This window comes from Chaetura pelagica, unplaced genomic scaffold, assembly GCF_000747805.2.
Source record: "Chaetura pelagica isolate M959 unplaced genomic scaffold, ChaPel_1.0 scaffold222, whole genome shotgun sequence".
Lineage (NCBI taxonomy): Eukaryota > Metazoa > Chordata > Aves > Apodiformes > Apodidae > Chaetura > Chaetura pelagica.
The window spans coordinates 3,016,007-3,034,362 of record NW_009952711.1 but is presented as its reverse complement, the minus strand read 5'-3'; the positions used below and the strand labels follow the sequence as shown (position 1 = coordinate 3,034,362).

At 36.8% G+C, this 18,356-nt stretch overlaps 1 protein-coding gene across 1 annotated transcript; it reads right to left on the bottom strand.

Annotated features, from left to right (window-relative positions):
- Nucleotides 1-5,133: 5,133 nt before the first annotated feature.
- On the bottom strand, nucleotides 5,134-15,915 carry BNIP2 (BCL2/adenovirus E1B 19kDa interacting protein 2). The gene is made up of 10 exons (XM_009994394.1): nucleotides 15,866-15,915; nucleotides 15,059-15,126; nucleotides 13,772-13,939; nucleotides 11,710-11,886; nucleotides 10,969-11,071; nucleotides 10,545-10,676; nucleotides 9,866-9,952; nucleotides 9,627-9,725; nucleotides 8,144-8,179; nucleotides 5,134-5,735 (listed from the first exon to the last, which is right to left on the bottom strand). Exons 1-10 carry the CDS (start codon nucleotides 15,913-15,915, stop codon nucleotides 5,687-5,689), a joined length of 969 nt encoding a protein of 322 aa, XP_009992696.1. The 3' UTR covers nucleotides 5,134-5,686.
- Nucleotides 15,916-18,356: the final 2,441 nt, after the last annotated feature.

Below are 18,356 nucleotides of genomic sequence, written 5' to 3'. Positions count from 1 at the left end.
GCCGGGCCTTCCCCTGCCCGGCCTCCCTCGGCCCGGCCTCCCAATCCCGGCCTCCCAATCCCGGCCTCCCCCTGCCCGGCCCCGGAGCCCGCCCGGGCTCAACGAGGCATCAGCCAAGAGACGAAGCGGCTGTAGGTGAGGGTTTAGGTTTATTATGTTATCTACTGGAGTGACTGACATCCATGCCCTCCTTTCGCTAAGCGCTTCACCCCCTTTCCTTGACCACTGTTCTGCAACCTGCCAAGAGCTCTGGAAATACTCAGTTCCAGCCTCAAAAATCATTGTTACATTTCACTGCGACTAATAAACTGGCACCTCCCATTTAATTTAAATTTACTGGTTTTAAGAGGGAGGAGGTGGTGCATACAGTCAAAATAGTCTCTCATATTATCCGTATATTCCTAAGCAGTAAAACAAGACATTCAGACCTTTTCCAAAGGGATTTATTGCATATAGCATTTATTTATTTTTTTCTAATCGAAAAGTTTCCCTTAGGTAGTAACAGCTAGCACATTCAGAAATGTGTTTCCCAAATTACTCCACGACACCTTGAAACACAGAAAACAAGTATTAAGAAGTATTACGAGGTAGAGGAAGAGTAATTTTGTATTAAAGGGGCAAAGGAAAAGAGTCACATTTGTGAAGAATACTAATAGGCCATTTAAGCCAGTTACATCCCCTATGATTTACAGCCTGGTTTTGCCATGACTATTGCAGCTTCATTTTGTTGAACACTGCACATTACACCTGTATCACAAAGTTTACTGATAGACAAGGTCTTAACTCTTCTATCTACCCATAGAGCACCCTACTACCTGGGATTTTCTTTTAAATAAAAAGGCTTTGTTCACATCACTAAGAAACACTGCTGAACTGCAGAGCCACTGGGAAAATGAGCATCTGTCTGCCATCAATATTTTTTGTAATTACTAACCTGAAATTTCATGTAATAAATATGAACTAGCAGCTAAGCAAGCTAGAGTAAAAAGAATGGTGAGATAAGGACTTGCCTTTCTGAAAACACTCCAGTAGCTTCTCAATGTTGAAAAAAATAAATCAGGAAGTTTAAATCCAAGTAATGTGAGCAATCCAAATTGCAAAACTGAAAAAATATCTAGTTGAGCAAAGAATAGCTTTAATTTCACTCATTTCAGTTATGCTTAAAGGGAATGATGAAAAAAAATAACACAACTCTACCCTCTTCACAAATGCCCTTTTTCCCCCATTAGCTCAACACAGAGAACAAGATGTAATAAGGGAAACAATTTAGTTCAACTTACAACTCTGAAGTTAGGAAAGCTGAGAAATGTGTCTTTCAGAATATTAATATTGAAATTTTCCTTACATTTCAGAGTGAATCTCTGACTAAAACCAGGTATCCTTAAACAGTATAATTAAAGCACTTATTTCAAACATCGCTGAAACCAGTCAGTGAAACAAATCCTCTAGAGAATGACCTGCATCCACAAGGACTGAGTAAGAATTTTCACTGAAAGCTTTTTAAGACCTCTGTGTTTATAGAGTAACCCCTCTGCCCTCTGTTCCTCCTATAAGATTTTTTCTGAGACTGGAATGACCTGAGAAAGTCACCTCCAAAGACAAAAGCTTTTGCTAAGAGATGCATTCAAGCCATCTTTCATAGAATAAATACTGTATAAACCCACAGGATACTCAGACAAAAATTCAACAGTGAAAGAAACACACTTTTCACCAAGAAACATTTTTGTCTCCAACAGGGTTAATTGAGAAAGTGCCTGTTCACAATGCAGTTCCACTAATTGCTGTGAACTACAGACATTTCAGCAGATGACATCAGTGAAGCTGAGGTATGACCAGGCACCACTGCCACCCTCTCCTCCCTGTAACACACTTGGAGGTAATTTCACAAAATATTCCATTACTACCAACATGTAATCTAACCTTGAAGTCTGATACAAACTGACTGTTGAAAGGTTTTAAGCTGTCATTAGAGCATTTAACTGTATGATGCAAACTTGCTGAAACATCTTAACAAATACAGGCTATAAACTGTGTGCAACTCAGAGTATAACTACTGTTTCTCAGCACAAAGTTTCTCACAGCAAGAAGTACTTGTTCACTGAAAATAAAGGGGGGGAAATATGCATTGTTATAAACAAGGTTACATACTGTTCTACACAGTTCTAAGCTTTTTGGAACAAAAAATTCTCCATTTCCACATCTCAGAACCTCAAAGACTTCAGCTGCTTCAGCACTAAATCCTTTTACATTTCTCTCCATTACTTTCCAACAGAACATGACTTTTCCAAACTACAAAGAATGTCAGGACTATTCAAGCAATCTCAAGTCTACTCACATCAGTTTTTAAATGACACTTTCTCCACAATACTTTTTCCACTTCTGAACACTTACCCTGTTGTAGCAAACAATTTACAAAACATCACATTCACACACAGAGAGGCCACTGGCCCAAACATCTCTATTTCAGTTGCACACAGTAATACCTAAAGATAATTAACAACTTATAACACATATATAAATAAACTAATGAGACCCCCAAATTAAAGATAAATTAGTGAGTCACGGCATTATCTTTTCTTTACAGGGCTCAAGTTGTATTCTAGCAACTTAAGTTTTACTTTTAGAAGGAAGTGCAATTGAAAAGTGAATTCCCTACAACACTCTATCTTACTACAAAGTGATACAGGTTTTGAAATAGCTTTAATAAAAGGATGACATGTCAAATTTCCACATCCTTAAATAATAAAATATATTAAGTTATTTTATAGATTTTTTTTTAAAGTTAAGTTTGACAAAAAGTTACCCATTTCTCTCCATTACTTTCCAACAGAACATGACTTTTCCAAACTACAAAGAATGTCAGGACTATTCAAGCAATCTCAAGTCTACTCACATCAGTTTTTAAATGACACTTTCTCCACAATACTTTTTCCACTTCTGAACACTTACCCTGTTGTAGCAAACAATTTACAAAACATCACATTCACACACAGAGAGGCCACTGGCCCAAACATCTCTATTTCAGTTGCACACAGTAATACCTAAAGATAATTAACAACTTATAACACATATATAAATAAACTAATGAGACCCCCAAATTAAAGATAAATTAGTGAGTCACGGCATTATCTTTTCTTTACAGGGCTCAAGTTGTATTCTAGCAACTTAAGTTTTACTTTTAGAAGGAAGTGCAATTGAAAAGTGAATTCCCTACAACACTCTATCTTACTACAAAGTGATACAGGTTTTGAAATAGCTTTAATAAAAGGATGACATGTCAAATTTCCACATCCTTAAATAATAAAATATATTAAGTTATTTTATAGATTTTTTTTTAAAGTTAAGTTTGACAAAAAGTTACCCATTTGTGTTCTGGATAACTCTCTTTATGTAAACATCCACCTCACCATTAAATGATGAGCTGCAAAAGGTCAGAGGGGAGTAATTCTTCAGCACACCTGCCTCTCAAGCTGCTTATCTTTAGGGACAGAAGAACTGCTGCGCTGCAATTAACTAACAAAAACTTATAGTAGAAAGATAAACCGTTAGGTAAGCACATAAACATTTCCCAAAGAACAGTACTACTGCAGCATCAAACTGTAGAATTACTCAGCCACCAGGAATGACAACAGTAACAATCCCATCATGTGGTCACACAAGTCTACACAGACTGGCTACTCCACACTGCACTATAAACATAGGAAAGAAAAGGACATAAGGAATTATAATCCTTCCACTAAGAATATTATTTTACTGAGAATTTTTTTTAATTAGGAAAAATTTGAAATTAGATTATCAGAATGCTTAGTATCTAGCTTAGGAACCACACAGAATCACTAAATACCAGGAAGGTTTACAGGTTTGCATGTTCATACACATTGCACTGTTAAAGTATCACAAGGAAGCAGGCTGGAAGTGTCCAATTTGCTGACTGGAACTCTACATTCATCTGGATCAACACCAAAATTGAAGCAGGAGATAAGACAGCCCCAAAGGAACTGTACACATTTGTGTTCTGCCTTCCAAGCAAGATCTAAATCTGATTAAATGGGTGCAAGGCAACTTAAAATCAGCATTGCCTGTTGAACAGAGAACATCCTGTGGATTCTCTCTGAACCTGTGATACTGAAGCTACTAGAACAAAAATACCTAGACCTTGAGATCAAAGTCCCTGAATTGCAGACTTAAAACTCCCAGAAACAAGGGCAATCTGCATTAATATGCTCTCAGAACCTATTCATGTCATTAGAAACAGCAGGTGAACTGGTATCAAGTCTTGACCATGTAACTCAACAGCTATTTATCACTGTCAGGTAGTAAGCTCGTTGAACACAACCCTTTACTCTTTTTAAATGAGAACTGTATAACACTAACCTTTTATATAATTGAGAAGTGATATTTTTGAGACAAAACTGAGCACAGCAGAAACCAGGAGTGAAGACTCAATATCTGCTACAATACTATAGTGCTCAATTCCTGAACTTATTTGCACACAGGGAAATAGCAAATATTATCTATCAAAAGATGTTACAAACTTCTACAGCATATCAACCAGTGCATTACTGTTGCCCTCAAACATATAAACTCTAGTTTTGTGACCAAGAACACCTCTTACAGACACAAGTTTACTAGAGCTGAGGGGAAAAACAACCCCAAATCTTTAAGTCACTTTTTTGGTTAAATTAGTGCTGGTATCATGTGCCAAACTAAAGGCTTTAGAAATGGACATTTCATCTAGAAGAATGACACAGGTAGCATAAGACTCCCCATACCTCTGCAAAAAATTGGTATTTTGGGTAAATTATCTATGTAACTCCCAAGCTCTACTGAGTATGACCAAAGCTCCTACTGTTGACGACTGATACTCATCCAGGAAGAACTGCAATGAACTAATTTCCTACTGGTGGCTGAGATCACCTTGATTTACAGAAGCAGAAAGTAAATCCACAACTTCAATTAAGGTCTGATATCTTACTAGTCACTCAAATAGTTCAGCTTCTGTTGTGGCTTAGGCTTCCATCCTTGGGCCAACAGCCTGGATTTCACAGAACTGCAGTCCTGCATTCTGAACATTGGACTAAATGACACCAAAGCTCAAGCTCAACCCAGTGAGGTAAATGAGTACTTCTTGTATTAGGCATGTGAGCACAAATAACAATCTCCACATTTCTGAAAGGCTACATTGTGTGATTGTTACTATTCAAACAAATTAAGGTTTCCATGACAACAAAGAAATGCACTTGACCATTTACAGCAAAACAGATTTATACAATAACCAGTAACTTATGGCCTTGTCTACCTGCAAATGAATTCCTTCACTCAGCAGGCACACACAATATATTGCTCAGTCATAAAAATATATATTATCTCTTTCCTTTAACATTTAGGTATATAAATATTTTACTGAAGAACATGCATCATTTAGATAAACAATTGCAAGAACATTCTCTGACAACATAGGGTTCTTTTGACATTTAGCAGTATAAAATGATTACATAAACATAGCTATTAAAGTCAAGACAAACCAATACAGCAGTAAGCAGTCCATTGAGTGCTAGTCCAAAGAAATTAAGCACCTTTTGCAACAGGCTATATAAAATATACACACACAGAGAATGCATTGTAAATGGAGCAAAACCAGCATCGTTCCATCTGCATATTCTTCAGTCTTGTTTGGACTCCAGACTTACTGTTCACTTTTCTGCTCTTGTTTTCCATTCAACTCTTGGTCAACTCTGCTTAGCAAAGAGAGCAGTAAAATTAGAAATACGTTAATAGTGTAGTTTGATAGCACATTTATCAAGCAAAAATTATTAATCTTAACAGGAAAAAGTTTTAGTAAATAGATATTAAGATTTCTATTGAATGCAGTCACAAGAATGCTTTTTTTAAAAAAATAAATCTCTTCTCCTACCTCCCCCTAGAAATTAACTAAAATGTTTAAGATATCACTTAAATAACCAAAGCATTCCAAAGGAAGCGTTTGAAAAGAGCAATGAAGCCTGACTACAGAAGAAAAAAAAAAAAGCAGACTCTGTGCTTTTATTGACGAATGCAAGCAGGAGTACAAGTTGACAGGTAACATGAAAATACAGTTAGACAGTACCCCTTTGATGAATTCATACACTCTAGAATAAGCACAGAATTACCTTTAATGTTACAGTAAATAACCCAAGAAATAACAGCACTAGTTGAATCAACAAAAGTTAAGTGGCTCCTTAACTGCAAAATCATTCCTATTAAGTTCTAAGACTCCTGTAATTACCCAGGAAAAATTCATCATCTTGCTGCTGAAATTGTTTGTCGGGTTTTGTTGTAGGTTTGGTTTGGTTTTTCCTACCTTGGGACCAGCAAACAAAATGTTGCTTTGCAGAAATAAGTGCATGGTTGACAGTGCTACATGAGATGTACTTTTCCTCCTTACATTAAGAAAAATCTACAGGCTTAACCATCTCTTCTAGAAAATAAGTTGTGCATGGAGGCAAATTAATTTTGAAACCAAAGCAGTTCTACGGAGAGAGAGGCCAAGGTCATGTTGATCTAACAACCTACCTGTCCAGTCTCAAACTATATCCAGTCAGTTTTTCAAAATGCTAACAACAATGACAGCTCTTCTAAGCCATGAACCCTTAAGAAGGGGAGGCAAGTTCTGGGCTTTTTATGACTGTTAAGAACTGAGCCTAGTACATAAGGATCCAATAGGTCAGGAGCAGCATTGTCCAGAAGCAGCAGTCCTAGTGGAATACCCCTTCATCTGCACAGTATGCAGCTGCAATTCATCCCTCTCCTCCCTGTATCCTCTTAGGAAAGCACCTTTTGACATGACTTACAAGACTAATCACAGAAAAAGTAAGAAAATATGGTAGGCTAATGCAAACAAGCCATACAAATATGCAGCAGACAATATAAATCTGTAAGTATATTTTATTCTAGCTTCTAAAGTGACTCAAAAAAGCTCCTGCTGCTATCCTCAACAAAATTAGTAACAAAGCCTCAATATATCCCCTTTCTCCCCATTATAAATAATGCCTAGAACTGCCTTCAATCTGATTAAAGTCTCAGTATCAAGTAGTGCTTGTGATCTCTCCTAAACACACAAGTTTCACTTAGGAACACACTACTTTTACAGAAGTGGTATCAACAGGGACATGTGCTTGTTGTACATAAAAATGGAGCAGAATAGTATGTATGTACTGAATATGTATTGAAAGGGTTTATTTCATTTGACAGGCTGAGTACTTCAGGTTACACACTGCAAGATTATCACTCAACTGGAATACTTCCTAGAGAATATTCAACACTTGTCTCTAGTTTTACCTGTTAGCTGTCAGAAAGAATTTGAATTCCATTTATTTTAATCTCTCTGTGTTCCTCTCTATGTTCAATACCCACTTTAGACAATAAGCTTGCCTCAGTAGTTATGCACATACAAAAAGATCAATTTTAAAAAAGCAGTTAGTAGCAAAACTTTTAAGAACATTTGTTAGTGATAGTGAAAAAATAATATATCCATTAAAAAATTCAATCAGCTGCTGGAATAGCTTGAAAAGTTAGCAGGAGACTGAAAATTAACAAAATGAAAATCCAATGTTTATTAGCAAGGAACACAGGCACTGCAAATACAAACAGCACTAAAAATACTAATTGATATTGCATTTCTGCCAAGTTAATAACTAAAAAGGTAGTGAACACCAAAATTACAAAACACAAGATTCAATATTAGAACTTCTAGAGTTGCATCACTGCTGATGCTTAGCTGAAGCTTAGCACCTAAAACCTGCTCTTCCTTCAGATATCACTTTTTAGAAACAGTGACACTTGATTTTATCAATTTATAGAAAAGCACTACTTTTGTCTTTTGAGGATTCAGCTGAGAATCCATGTGTCCCCTTAACAGTGAGCATCTCATGTAGAAGAGTAATAGAGAGTATTCACAAATAACTGTTTCAACATTCAGGCTGAGTTCTTTTAGATTATACACTGTTTGCAGGCAGTACAGTTACTTTCATGCATAAAACCTTGGTCACTAGTGCCTGTTTATATTTACAAATGCTTATTCCTTTATGCAAGCCAATCAACTCCAAGTTAGTTGCAGTGCAAATTGTCTTATCTAAATGCAACCCTAATCAAAATATGAATATACCTTTTCTGTTTCTTTCTAAACTTTTCTTCTTCATACCTTGGTGAGGAAAAGTTTGATTTCATTAAATGTAACATATGAAGGCCAAATTCAACACAAGCTGCAAACTGATACCAGTGTCAATATAGTTTGTAGAAACAATGTTTTGAAACTAATATAATTAAGGAAAAATATTGTATCTCCAACATTTGTAAGCATTAAACAAGAAGCATTAAGATCTAGTTACTAAGACAACATTAATTCAATGCAACTTCTTTTACAGTATTAAAATCCATTGCTAAAATTTGAAATCTGTATTCATAAACAGTTTGAAGCCAGATATAATAATCTACAAAAGTCAGAATTAATAAACCAACTAACTTCAGCCTTTGCCGAATAGTTACAGGTTCATCAATACAGAAAGGAGTCATTCAAGACTCGGAATGACAGTCTGAATATTCATAACACATCCTTCAAAAGCCCCAGTAAAAAAATAGGAAGATGGGACAAAGCTACTTCAGCCTTGCCCTATCTTTCCTCCCTGCCTCCCCACCCCCCAAAAAAAAGCATTTTCTCTATTTTATAAAAAGTTAAATTGTGCAGCTGAATGTTTACTGCAATAACCAGCCTGGGGCAGAGGGATCTGTGGATCTGTCCAACACGGATGTGCCCTTCTGTCTGCAAAATGATACCATGCCATCTCTTCATAGGGAGTTCACAGTTTGTGATCACTTACTGTGAGGGGTATTCTACCAGTTTTGTATGTATTTTCACCCTCTAATAGGCTGATCAATTTATCAGTTATTTGTATTTTCATCTGGCTTTTTTAAGACCCAAGTTCATGGTTTCTACTCTATTACTGGACCCACAAATGCTACTGACAAAAGTACCATTTACCACATTTGATAGCAGAGCTGTGCTGGTGTTAAAATGGGTATTTACAGCTGAAGGGAAGGAAGAGGAGAAAACCAAGGGCACTGATGCTGCCTGTACCTCTTCACCAGAGTAGTTTTAGGACTGTTATGGGCAGGAATTCAGCATTTTTCCCCCACAGATCTTTACATGAAATCCCATATCAAGTCATATTTCATCACTTAATTTGTTCCATATTTTAGCATGAACACTGAAGATATTTATGATAACTTCAGTATCAACATGCCCAGAATTTCTCACTCACCAGCCAGTTCAGTGTACTAAAAGGCAGAAGAACTGGAATGAGGCCTTGCCTCTAGAAGACTAATTCACACACCATAACTTGGTAATTAATACACTGCAACATCTGTGAAAATCACTATACATTCACATTTTGACTATCCATGCTACTGCATACCAGACTGCAGTAAGCAATGTGGTCAGATACAGATGCTCTTCCTAGAGATAGCAATGATCTGAGTTATATTAATTTTTAATAAATGCAAATTATTACAATCAAATCACTAACTAAATATAATACATATCGGTTCTAAAACATGATCAGTGTAGAACATGTTTGAATAAGAAAACGTACTGTTTTATGCATTCGGGGATGCCAACGTATTCCATGGGGATGAGCTCAGCTAGTTCTGCCAGGGTAAAGACATACCTAATTTTTTGGCTGAATTTTGAGCTGTGGAAGAACAAATGCAGGGCACAGTTACAAATAAAACATTTTTCAGTAGGTCAATATTAAAACAGTTTCTGAAATTTAAAGTCAACAGTTGTTAGAACTTCATTTTTTTTTAAAAGAAATGGTTTCCAGAATATTACCTAATAAAAGGTTTTGTGATGGCCAGAAGTGTCCTGATGAACCAAGAAGGATGAACTATGATTAATGACTTCAGATTTTTCCTTAACCTGAAGAATTCAAACAGTGGACATAATTACTAGAACAAAAAGGCAGCATGACAGCAAGGGTTTTTTAATATATAAAAGGTATGGTTTTGCAAGCACAACTGTCACATAAATCTAGTATTCAGACATACCTTTACTTTATTAGCAATTAACCTCTGCCAGAAGAAAAAAATACCACATAACTGTACAGTCACAATTTACAGTTATAGTTTGACAATAACAACCAGGAAATAACAATCCAGAGGGAAGTTTCTTTGAATCTTTTTATGCAACAAATTATGAAGTGGCTCACAAAGGACCACCCCTTATTACTTTCTCATATTTATACATAAAGTTTTAAGGATATTCCATATGGTAACAGTATTCTAACACTATTATTTTCATTTAAAAAACGCTAACAACAAAACACCCAGCCATGCCTGTAGAATTATTCCACATTGTCAAGCCGAGGAAGAGGTTTTCAATGCACCAGGTAACATGTCTAATTAAATCTTAACAAATGGGTACCAGGCACCACATTAAGCAGCAGTTTTACCTAAGTATGTCTATCACTGAGCATGTGAACATTTTAAGAAAACATTGCAGAGCTTCTTACCTTCTATCTATCTGTTGGTAACACTTCCTAAGCCAGCCTAAACTTGGCATTTTTCTCCGTGTTGTTGCACCATTCAGGTAAACTATCATATAGTTCTCTGCTACTAAAAGCTCTAAAGTGCCAATTACATACCTGCAGAGAAAAGCAAAGAAAATTTCAAGTGACAATCTGTGAATATGAAAGTAATCCCTAGTAGTGCTCTAATACATTTAAAAGTTATAGAGCTGACAACTGCCTTGAGCAACACCTAATGATTTTTTTCCTTCCCCTGGAACAGATGTAGTTGTTTTTCTATTTGCTACCTTTCCCTCACCTGAAATATAAAAAGCTTCATTACAAAGAGAGAAGTAATTGCCCTTAGATTCAAATGCTACGCTTCATAATGTTAAATTAAGACAGTATGCAAAGGCAGATGATGACTTACTTAAATAGATTGTCCATTAGGTATCTGTAGTTAGGCTGGCTGCTTTCAGGCATAAAGCAAACAGCAAACACAACAATTGCATTTAACCCATCACCGTAATAACCTAAAAAGAAAGAAAAAGACGGGAGTAGTGACAAAGGTGATTATATCTTGACTACATTTACACAAAGTCAAGTACATTTAGTAAGCTTTTTCATTATTTATCTTGAAGATACTTACAAATATCTATTCTATATAGCTAGATTAATAAAATTACCAAAAAAAAATCATGAGGTGTTTTTTTTCCAAGTTTTCTACTTCTAAATAAATAGCTGAAGTTGATGTAAAAAAACAACATCTCCATATAGAATCTCTGTATATTTGTTAACATTTTTTAAAGTAAACGTCAAACCTAAGCTCCACAGACTTTTGAGAAGAGTCAATAAATGGATTTATGCCTTAGCAGATCTACAGTTAATGCCTTCAAAACTCTTAAAGCAAAAACATATATTGGTAGCTCTGACACTGTAGAACAGATAAGTACATCTTATTACACATGTGCATGTTAGTAGTTTCATCTGAACATGTATACATTTTGGAACTCTAATAGGGAAAAAATATTAAATCAACCATATGTCTTAATACTACAACAAGTGAATCATCATCTGAGTCTTTATGCCAAAAGCTCTTTCTTTGCCACCCCAACTCAGCTTAAAGAAGTAGTTTCTCAACAGTTCACCTCAGCACATCATTAATCCTTACCACCATGACTGATAACTTTCTTATATGGTTCAATTGCCTTCATGTCCACCCTATGGTCCTGTTCTCCAATCCTAAACATTCGCCAGCGCCGACCATCATCCTTCTCCTCTGCTGCAGTGTACTCAGTAAGGGATCCTTTCCTAATTACATCAGTAGTTTTTGGTTTTGGAAGATCATCTGCCAAAGTTAAAACATGTTCGAGATGCTTTATGAATACTAAGTATAGTGACAATCATTTACAGCACAGGTTAACCACTTTGCTATCTGTATCTTTATTAATATTTTTAGCCAGTCAGATGTATCAACTGACTTAGTTCCTTCAGTCATTACACAACGGGATCTCATGGGTGTCATATTTGACCAAAATACTGTGTCAGCAGTTATCCACTGACCAATTTTCTACGTAAAAGTACATGACAAATTTCCATTCATTCAGAGCCTATTTAATTGTAGGTTTTCAGAACAAAGATCTTGATGAATCTCACCAAAACAGACAAAGTGGTTAACTCCAATGATAATTACACAGGCTGCTTGATCACAGATTTACATAAAAGCATGATTTAAAACATTGACAGTACCTTGCAAGCAGACATGCAGGCAAATCTACTAGAAATTAAATCTAATTCACATGTGTGCAATCAACATACATGAAATTTATGCTGACAGCAATCTGTAAAACAATTTGCTCCAATTAAATTATGATTCTTAACTTTGTTGCACAGACCTTACCCAAAGCGAGAAAAACCTACTGCAAGTTAGTTGTCTGCTCCCAAGACAAAGCTGTTAATTGAAACTATCCTTCCAGGAAAATGAAGGCAGCAGCATTAAAGGAAGAAAAGACAGAAACCCTTTTCAGCCACTTTTAAAAACGAGGCACAAACATTGGGAACATTTCCTTTGCATCATTGCAAAACTAACCCTGAATACCAATTTTTCTTCACTAAAATGATGGAAATCTTTGCACAGGTAAACCCAGTCTCCACTTAGGAAAACTTCACCTGCAATATGTCTTTAGCCATTTAAAAAAAACACCTTATTCTAAAGGGTGTTTCCGTCTCAATTTATAAGCTGTCTTGGAATGAAGAACAGGTAGTGTTTCATTCTTAACAATTAAAACAGAGCTTCCTGTTTACTCAAGAATGAAAATTATTTCCAGAATAAAAAAATAACTAGTTTTACATGCTTACTGGAGACATTCTTAAGCCATGAAGTCTACAAAACTTAATGACTCCCAACTGTTTGACCAACACAACAGTTCTTGGTTTACACAAAAGGGCATTAAAACATAATTAAACTGCAAGTTTAAAACTTCTGCTTTAATTCCTACACAGAGTTGTTTTACCTCAAGTAAAATTAGTTAGAATCTCCCGGTTTTGCCTATAAGAAGAAGATGAAGCATCTATTCATTTATTTAAATTAAGATAATTGGAAGTTTGCTATAGCTACAGCTAAGTTCCTACCAAGTCATTTCAGATTTCCTTGATACAAAACAGAGGCTTTCTACCACTTCCAGTCAATCCAGAAAGCATGCAAACTCGAAGGCTACTGATCTTTTCCCATTCTCAGCACAGTAACATACATGACCAGTGTTACTCAGTATTTTTTAAAATACCATTCAGTCCTCCCTAAATACAAAAGCTTGCTATTCATCAACTAGGACTAGCTCATCTATAATCGGCATCAGTTCATATGGTTCACCTCCATTTGAAACTGATCTATAACACATGTAAAATACCTTGAATTTTTTTTTCCCCTGGGTTGATTCTTAACACACCGTAACAGAGAGGATTTTCCATAACTTGGGAGTCTTGCAGGTGTTTAATGACAGGCACCCAAGTTTATTTGCAGTTACAGCCATTATTAAGTTGACTGTTCACTAATCAGTCAAGGTCTGATTTGTTCTTTAAAAATTCATATTTCCAACTCCTAATCTAATCACCTCCTTTATATTTTTCTTCTTGTAACACTGAGTCATAGTTATTCCCACCTTAAAAAATGCTAACCTGCACATAAGAAAACAGCAATATTTAAGGGCATCAGACAACAGAAACAAAATACTTACCTTCCCATTCAAACTCATTGCTGTTTTCTGAAGGAGTATCTAAATCATCCAAGTCAATCTCTCCACTCTCATCTAAGTCATCAGACATAACAGATTCCTCACTGTGATCCAAAGTTAAGCTAATATCTGGAGCCATTAGTTTCTTCTTCACTTTGGTTCCATTAGCCTCTATTTAAAAAAGCAAATTATTTATTTTCAAAGCTAAAGCAAGTTTAGATATGCATACTAACAAAACAAAGAGCACAGTGCTTTCTCAGAGTGCATTGAAGAGTTAATGCCCGTCATTTAAATTCTCACCTGTGGAATAAGAATTAAACACAGGGTGAAAAGAACAGAACTTGGAGGTCAAAGTTCTCAAGTCCTCAAGACTGTAAGTTACATACACACTATGAGCACAGTCATAGATGACCATACCCCATACACCAGAAAAACCTGAAGTGCTGCCACTACCTGAGCAACTATTGCCCACACAAAACTACAGCAGAGTGAGCCATGAGTTGTTCTGCATGTTTTACTACATAAATCCTGCAAATAATGCAGTCTTCATGTCCCTAGCCCTTGTGTTTGTTGGGTAACATGATGACCATCTTTGCTGAAATAAAAAAATAATATGCAAGCAGCAAAAAAAGAATGCTGATAGACAACAGGGAAGACAGAAAATCCAAGAAACTCTCAGCTGAATACCCGGTATGCTTTGAAACACAAGACAAATACCTGTGTCATTTTGAAAACAAGGAATGAAATTACTCATGCTGCACTGGAAATGTCAGAACTAAAGCCAACAGGCAAGATTAAAAAAAAAAAATTAAAAAATGTTAAAAACCCCTAATCTGTGTTATTTCCCCTGTGACCATTCAGGCAGGCCAGGCAGGCCTGAAAGGCCGCAAAGGCCTGAAATTTGGAGCAGAACTAAGGCAGGCCCCAAGGCACAGAAGCCAGAAAATCAACCAAGATTAAGACAGTCAGGGAGTGCAGCATTTTTGTTCAGAAATTAATTTTCATCCAGTATCACCAGGGTAGCTTTGTTCACAGGGAGGACTGAAGAGTTGCCATTTTACCCCAAAACCCCTTTCTTTCTAGACAAGACGTTTATAGCATCCTTCCCATACAGAAATGTAATTCAGAATGCTGCTTCCTCAAGCCTGACTGAAAAACAAAACCAAAACACACACAACCAAAAATAACCACCACCAAAAAAACTCCCCAAACCATCCTAAAACAAAAAGAGCTTTAAAACAGCCATCTAAGGAGGAAGCAGTCAGCTTGACTGGAGTGGAATGTTCTTACCAGCTTCACTCTCTGTTCCAGCTGCAGCCAATATATCTGACTCAACAGGATCATCCTCTGGCAGGGGCCTGGTGCACAAAGTAGAAAATACTGTTATAAAACTTAATTTTTCTTTTTTAAATAGCCAGCTAAAAGCCAAATAGTTTGACTTATGCACTGCTAAAACATGCACTGTGGGACGGCACTGAACTATATTTACTTAGAGCTGGAGTTCAAGGTTTCAACAGACAAAGCACCAAAGTAGCAGAACATCCCTTTACATCATTCAAGCAACCATATGTTGATGTGGCAAATCCCAAAGCACTGGCTGCTACTGGTGTGTGCCATCCTTAAGAAGTTTCTCATATTCTCCCTTGAGCAGTTTCCTCATGTTATTACAGAATGCCTCTGAAGTCAGCTGGTTTAGTTTCTCCGTAGGTCCAGCATCACTAGCAGCCTTTATTGTTAAAAGTTTTGCTCAGAAGTGTTGCTTAATGAAATATTTGAGCCTTCAGACTGGCAACAATAATATGCAAACAATGTAGTTGCAAGATTACCACAGAAAACTACCTTTAGTACTGAAGTTCAGTACTAACTTTAGTAACACTAGACAGTTCAGCAGTGGCACTACTCTGTTACTTAACTTACACACAAACACAAGGTGATCCCTTTTCAGACCATAAACATGCCACAGAACCTTTACAAGATTACTATCTTAATAGAAATAACCTCTAGATGGAGTGTGAGCTCACCACAAAGATAATGCAGTAGCTTATTCTGGATGCTATGCATTTGATTTAAATTACTTTAAAAAAACTAAATTAAAACCTTGGGAAATCTTCATCTTGCCATTCCTCCTTAAACTCAACACCTTCCATTCTCCAGCCAACTTGAAGTGCTAATAGAGACTCCTGATCACCCAGAACCTCTTGTCTTCAGAGCAGTGGGCTAAAGAGATGCTGCAGGAAGACAAGAGAAGATACTAGTTCAATACTGTTGTAATCCCCACACTTGCAACACATCCTTTCATTTCTCACTAAGTTGAGGCATTATGCAAAAAATAACAAAAATAAACCAACCACAAAGCAAACACACAGAAAACATTTATTGTTTGTTTCCTTTTCTTCCTCATACAAAATTGCTTATGGAATGCTTGATAATACAATCATTTAGGGTAGAAGGGATCTCATGTAGTCCAATGCCCTGCTTAAGCAGGAGCAACACTTCAGATAACAAACAAGGCCCTGAGCAACAAGATTATCCTATAGGATTAACACCAGCTCACTCCGAACTGCAAGAAACCTGACAGCTCTCTAGATTCTATAGGAGATACTGAATGAGTAAATATATATTTAGGGGAAAAAACAACCAGATGGTCAGATGTAAAATATAACCCAGTTCTTAAAAAACAAACACTTTAAAGATAACTATTTCAGAAAGTTTTCAGAGAACTCACCCTGTGATGTGCAAGTCAAGCTGTGTTTTTTCAGGCTCACCCATCACCAGCAACAAGGAATCCCCAATAACGGAACATAATAAACCATTCTGCTGACACACAAGTCCAAGGCAGCTGAAACTCCTGGCTGCTTTGGCTCTAGATGGCAGGAACAGGTAAACTTATCAATGAAGATATTAGAAAAATCAACACTAAACAAAATAGGAAACTGAGTTCTATTTTTAAATGAAAGAAATAGTCAACACAGAACACCAGTAAGACTGGTGGACACAAAGTTTCAATGCAATCATACTGCTAATTAGGCCAGAGAGACAATTTATTTTTTACATGCCTAAAAAAATTGGTCACACTTACTGCACTGTAGGATCACCTTTAACAACAACTCTCAAGTTTCTCTTCTGACCTGATTAAAACCACAGACTGATTTAAAAGCATCCTGCAATGCTTAAAGCCAACTATACAGACTGACAGTTAAAAAAAACAAAAAAACAAACAAAACTTTTTTTGTAAAACTGAAGCACCAGAGACAAATTAAACACTAATGACCAAAACTTAAAACTTGTTTTACTGACACGTCCCTGCTTTCCTCACCCAGGAAACTGAAATAAAATTTATAGAAGGCAGCAACCTATTTCCTCTGAAGGATCAGACTCTCCTTGTTTGAATTGTTCAGCTCCTGCACCTCTCAGCTGCTGGCAGAATGTGCCTGTGTGCACCATCTCCATGAAAGTGCCCCCAGCAATTGTCCTCCCAGCTCTCCCTCTTTATATTTGCCCTTTTAGACTAATATGCTCTCTGAGGTAGTTTATTGCTGCATGAATCATATGACTTTGCTCATGAAACACATCCTCTCTTTCATTAACTTGTTGATATTCTCAGCATGCAGTTTCTCCTGGTACTAACTTGTTGAGTGTTTGCAACAATGCATTTTAAATATTTTCTTGGAAATAAGATCATCTTTTGATCAATAGTAACAGTGAGTACATACACAGCTCTTTAGGGATTTGTTTCAGGACACTGAGATGAAGCAGGAGAAGTTTCACAAGGTCCCCTACACAGTCAAGAGAATACAGTGGTTACAACCAGTATGGAACAGACCATGTGATGCAAATATGCAGTTCATTGTAAACAAACAGACAATAAACTTAAAATAAAACCTAAAGTTATTGCTTTATTCTTCAGGAACAGATGAAGAAATAAAGAAAGCATGGCAAAAAAAAAATAATCAGCACACAAACCAATCCCATCCCTGTGCTGGTGGCTCTAAGGTGCCACTCTTGACCTTGCCTGCACTGCCTTCACAAGTCAGTTTAAACAAGTCAGTTTAAAGCAGGGTTTTGAGCCAAGGCTTCCAACAGTTTCCTCACCACACTTTTGAAGAGTACCCATCATCAGGTAACATTTATCAATTTCAGCTCTACAGCATTTCAGCGCAGAGCACTGAGGTTCCTTCAGAAATAAATATGAACCCATCAGACAACAGTCGAGTGGGACTCAAAAGATTTTGAAATACCTAAATTTGCATGCAAATTAACCAGAAACAAACAACTGCGATTTATCACATTAGTAGCTGTAAATAAGGAGGAAATCAATAATTCTTAACGTCTGGGACATGGCTCCACACTTTGCATCTGCTAAACCGACACGGGAATAAAGTCACTCCACAAACACACACACACACCTCCACCCCCCTTATGCGGCCACGTAAGATCAAGGGGGACGAGAAAAAAGCCTCCGCAAGTGAAGAAAACCCCCCAACCTCATTAGTAAAGACAAGGCCGAAGTCTCCGCGGCTCCCGCGTGACTCCCTGCCGGGGCCGGGCCGGGATTTCCCCGCTTGACCCTCAGGGCTCGCAGCCCTTC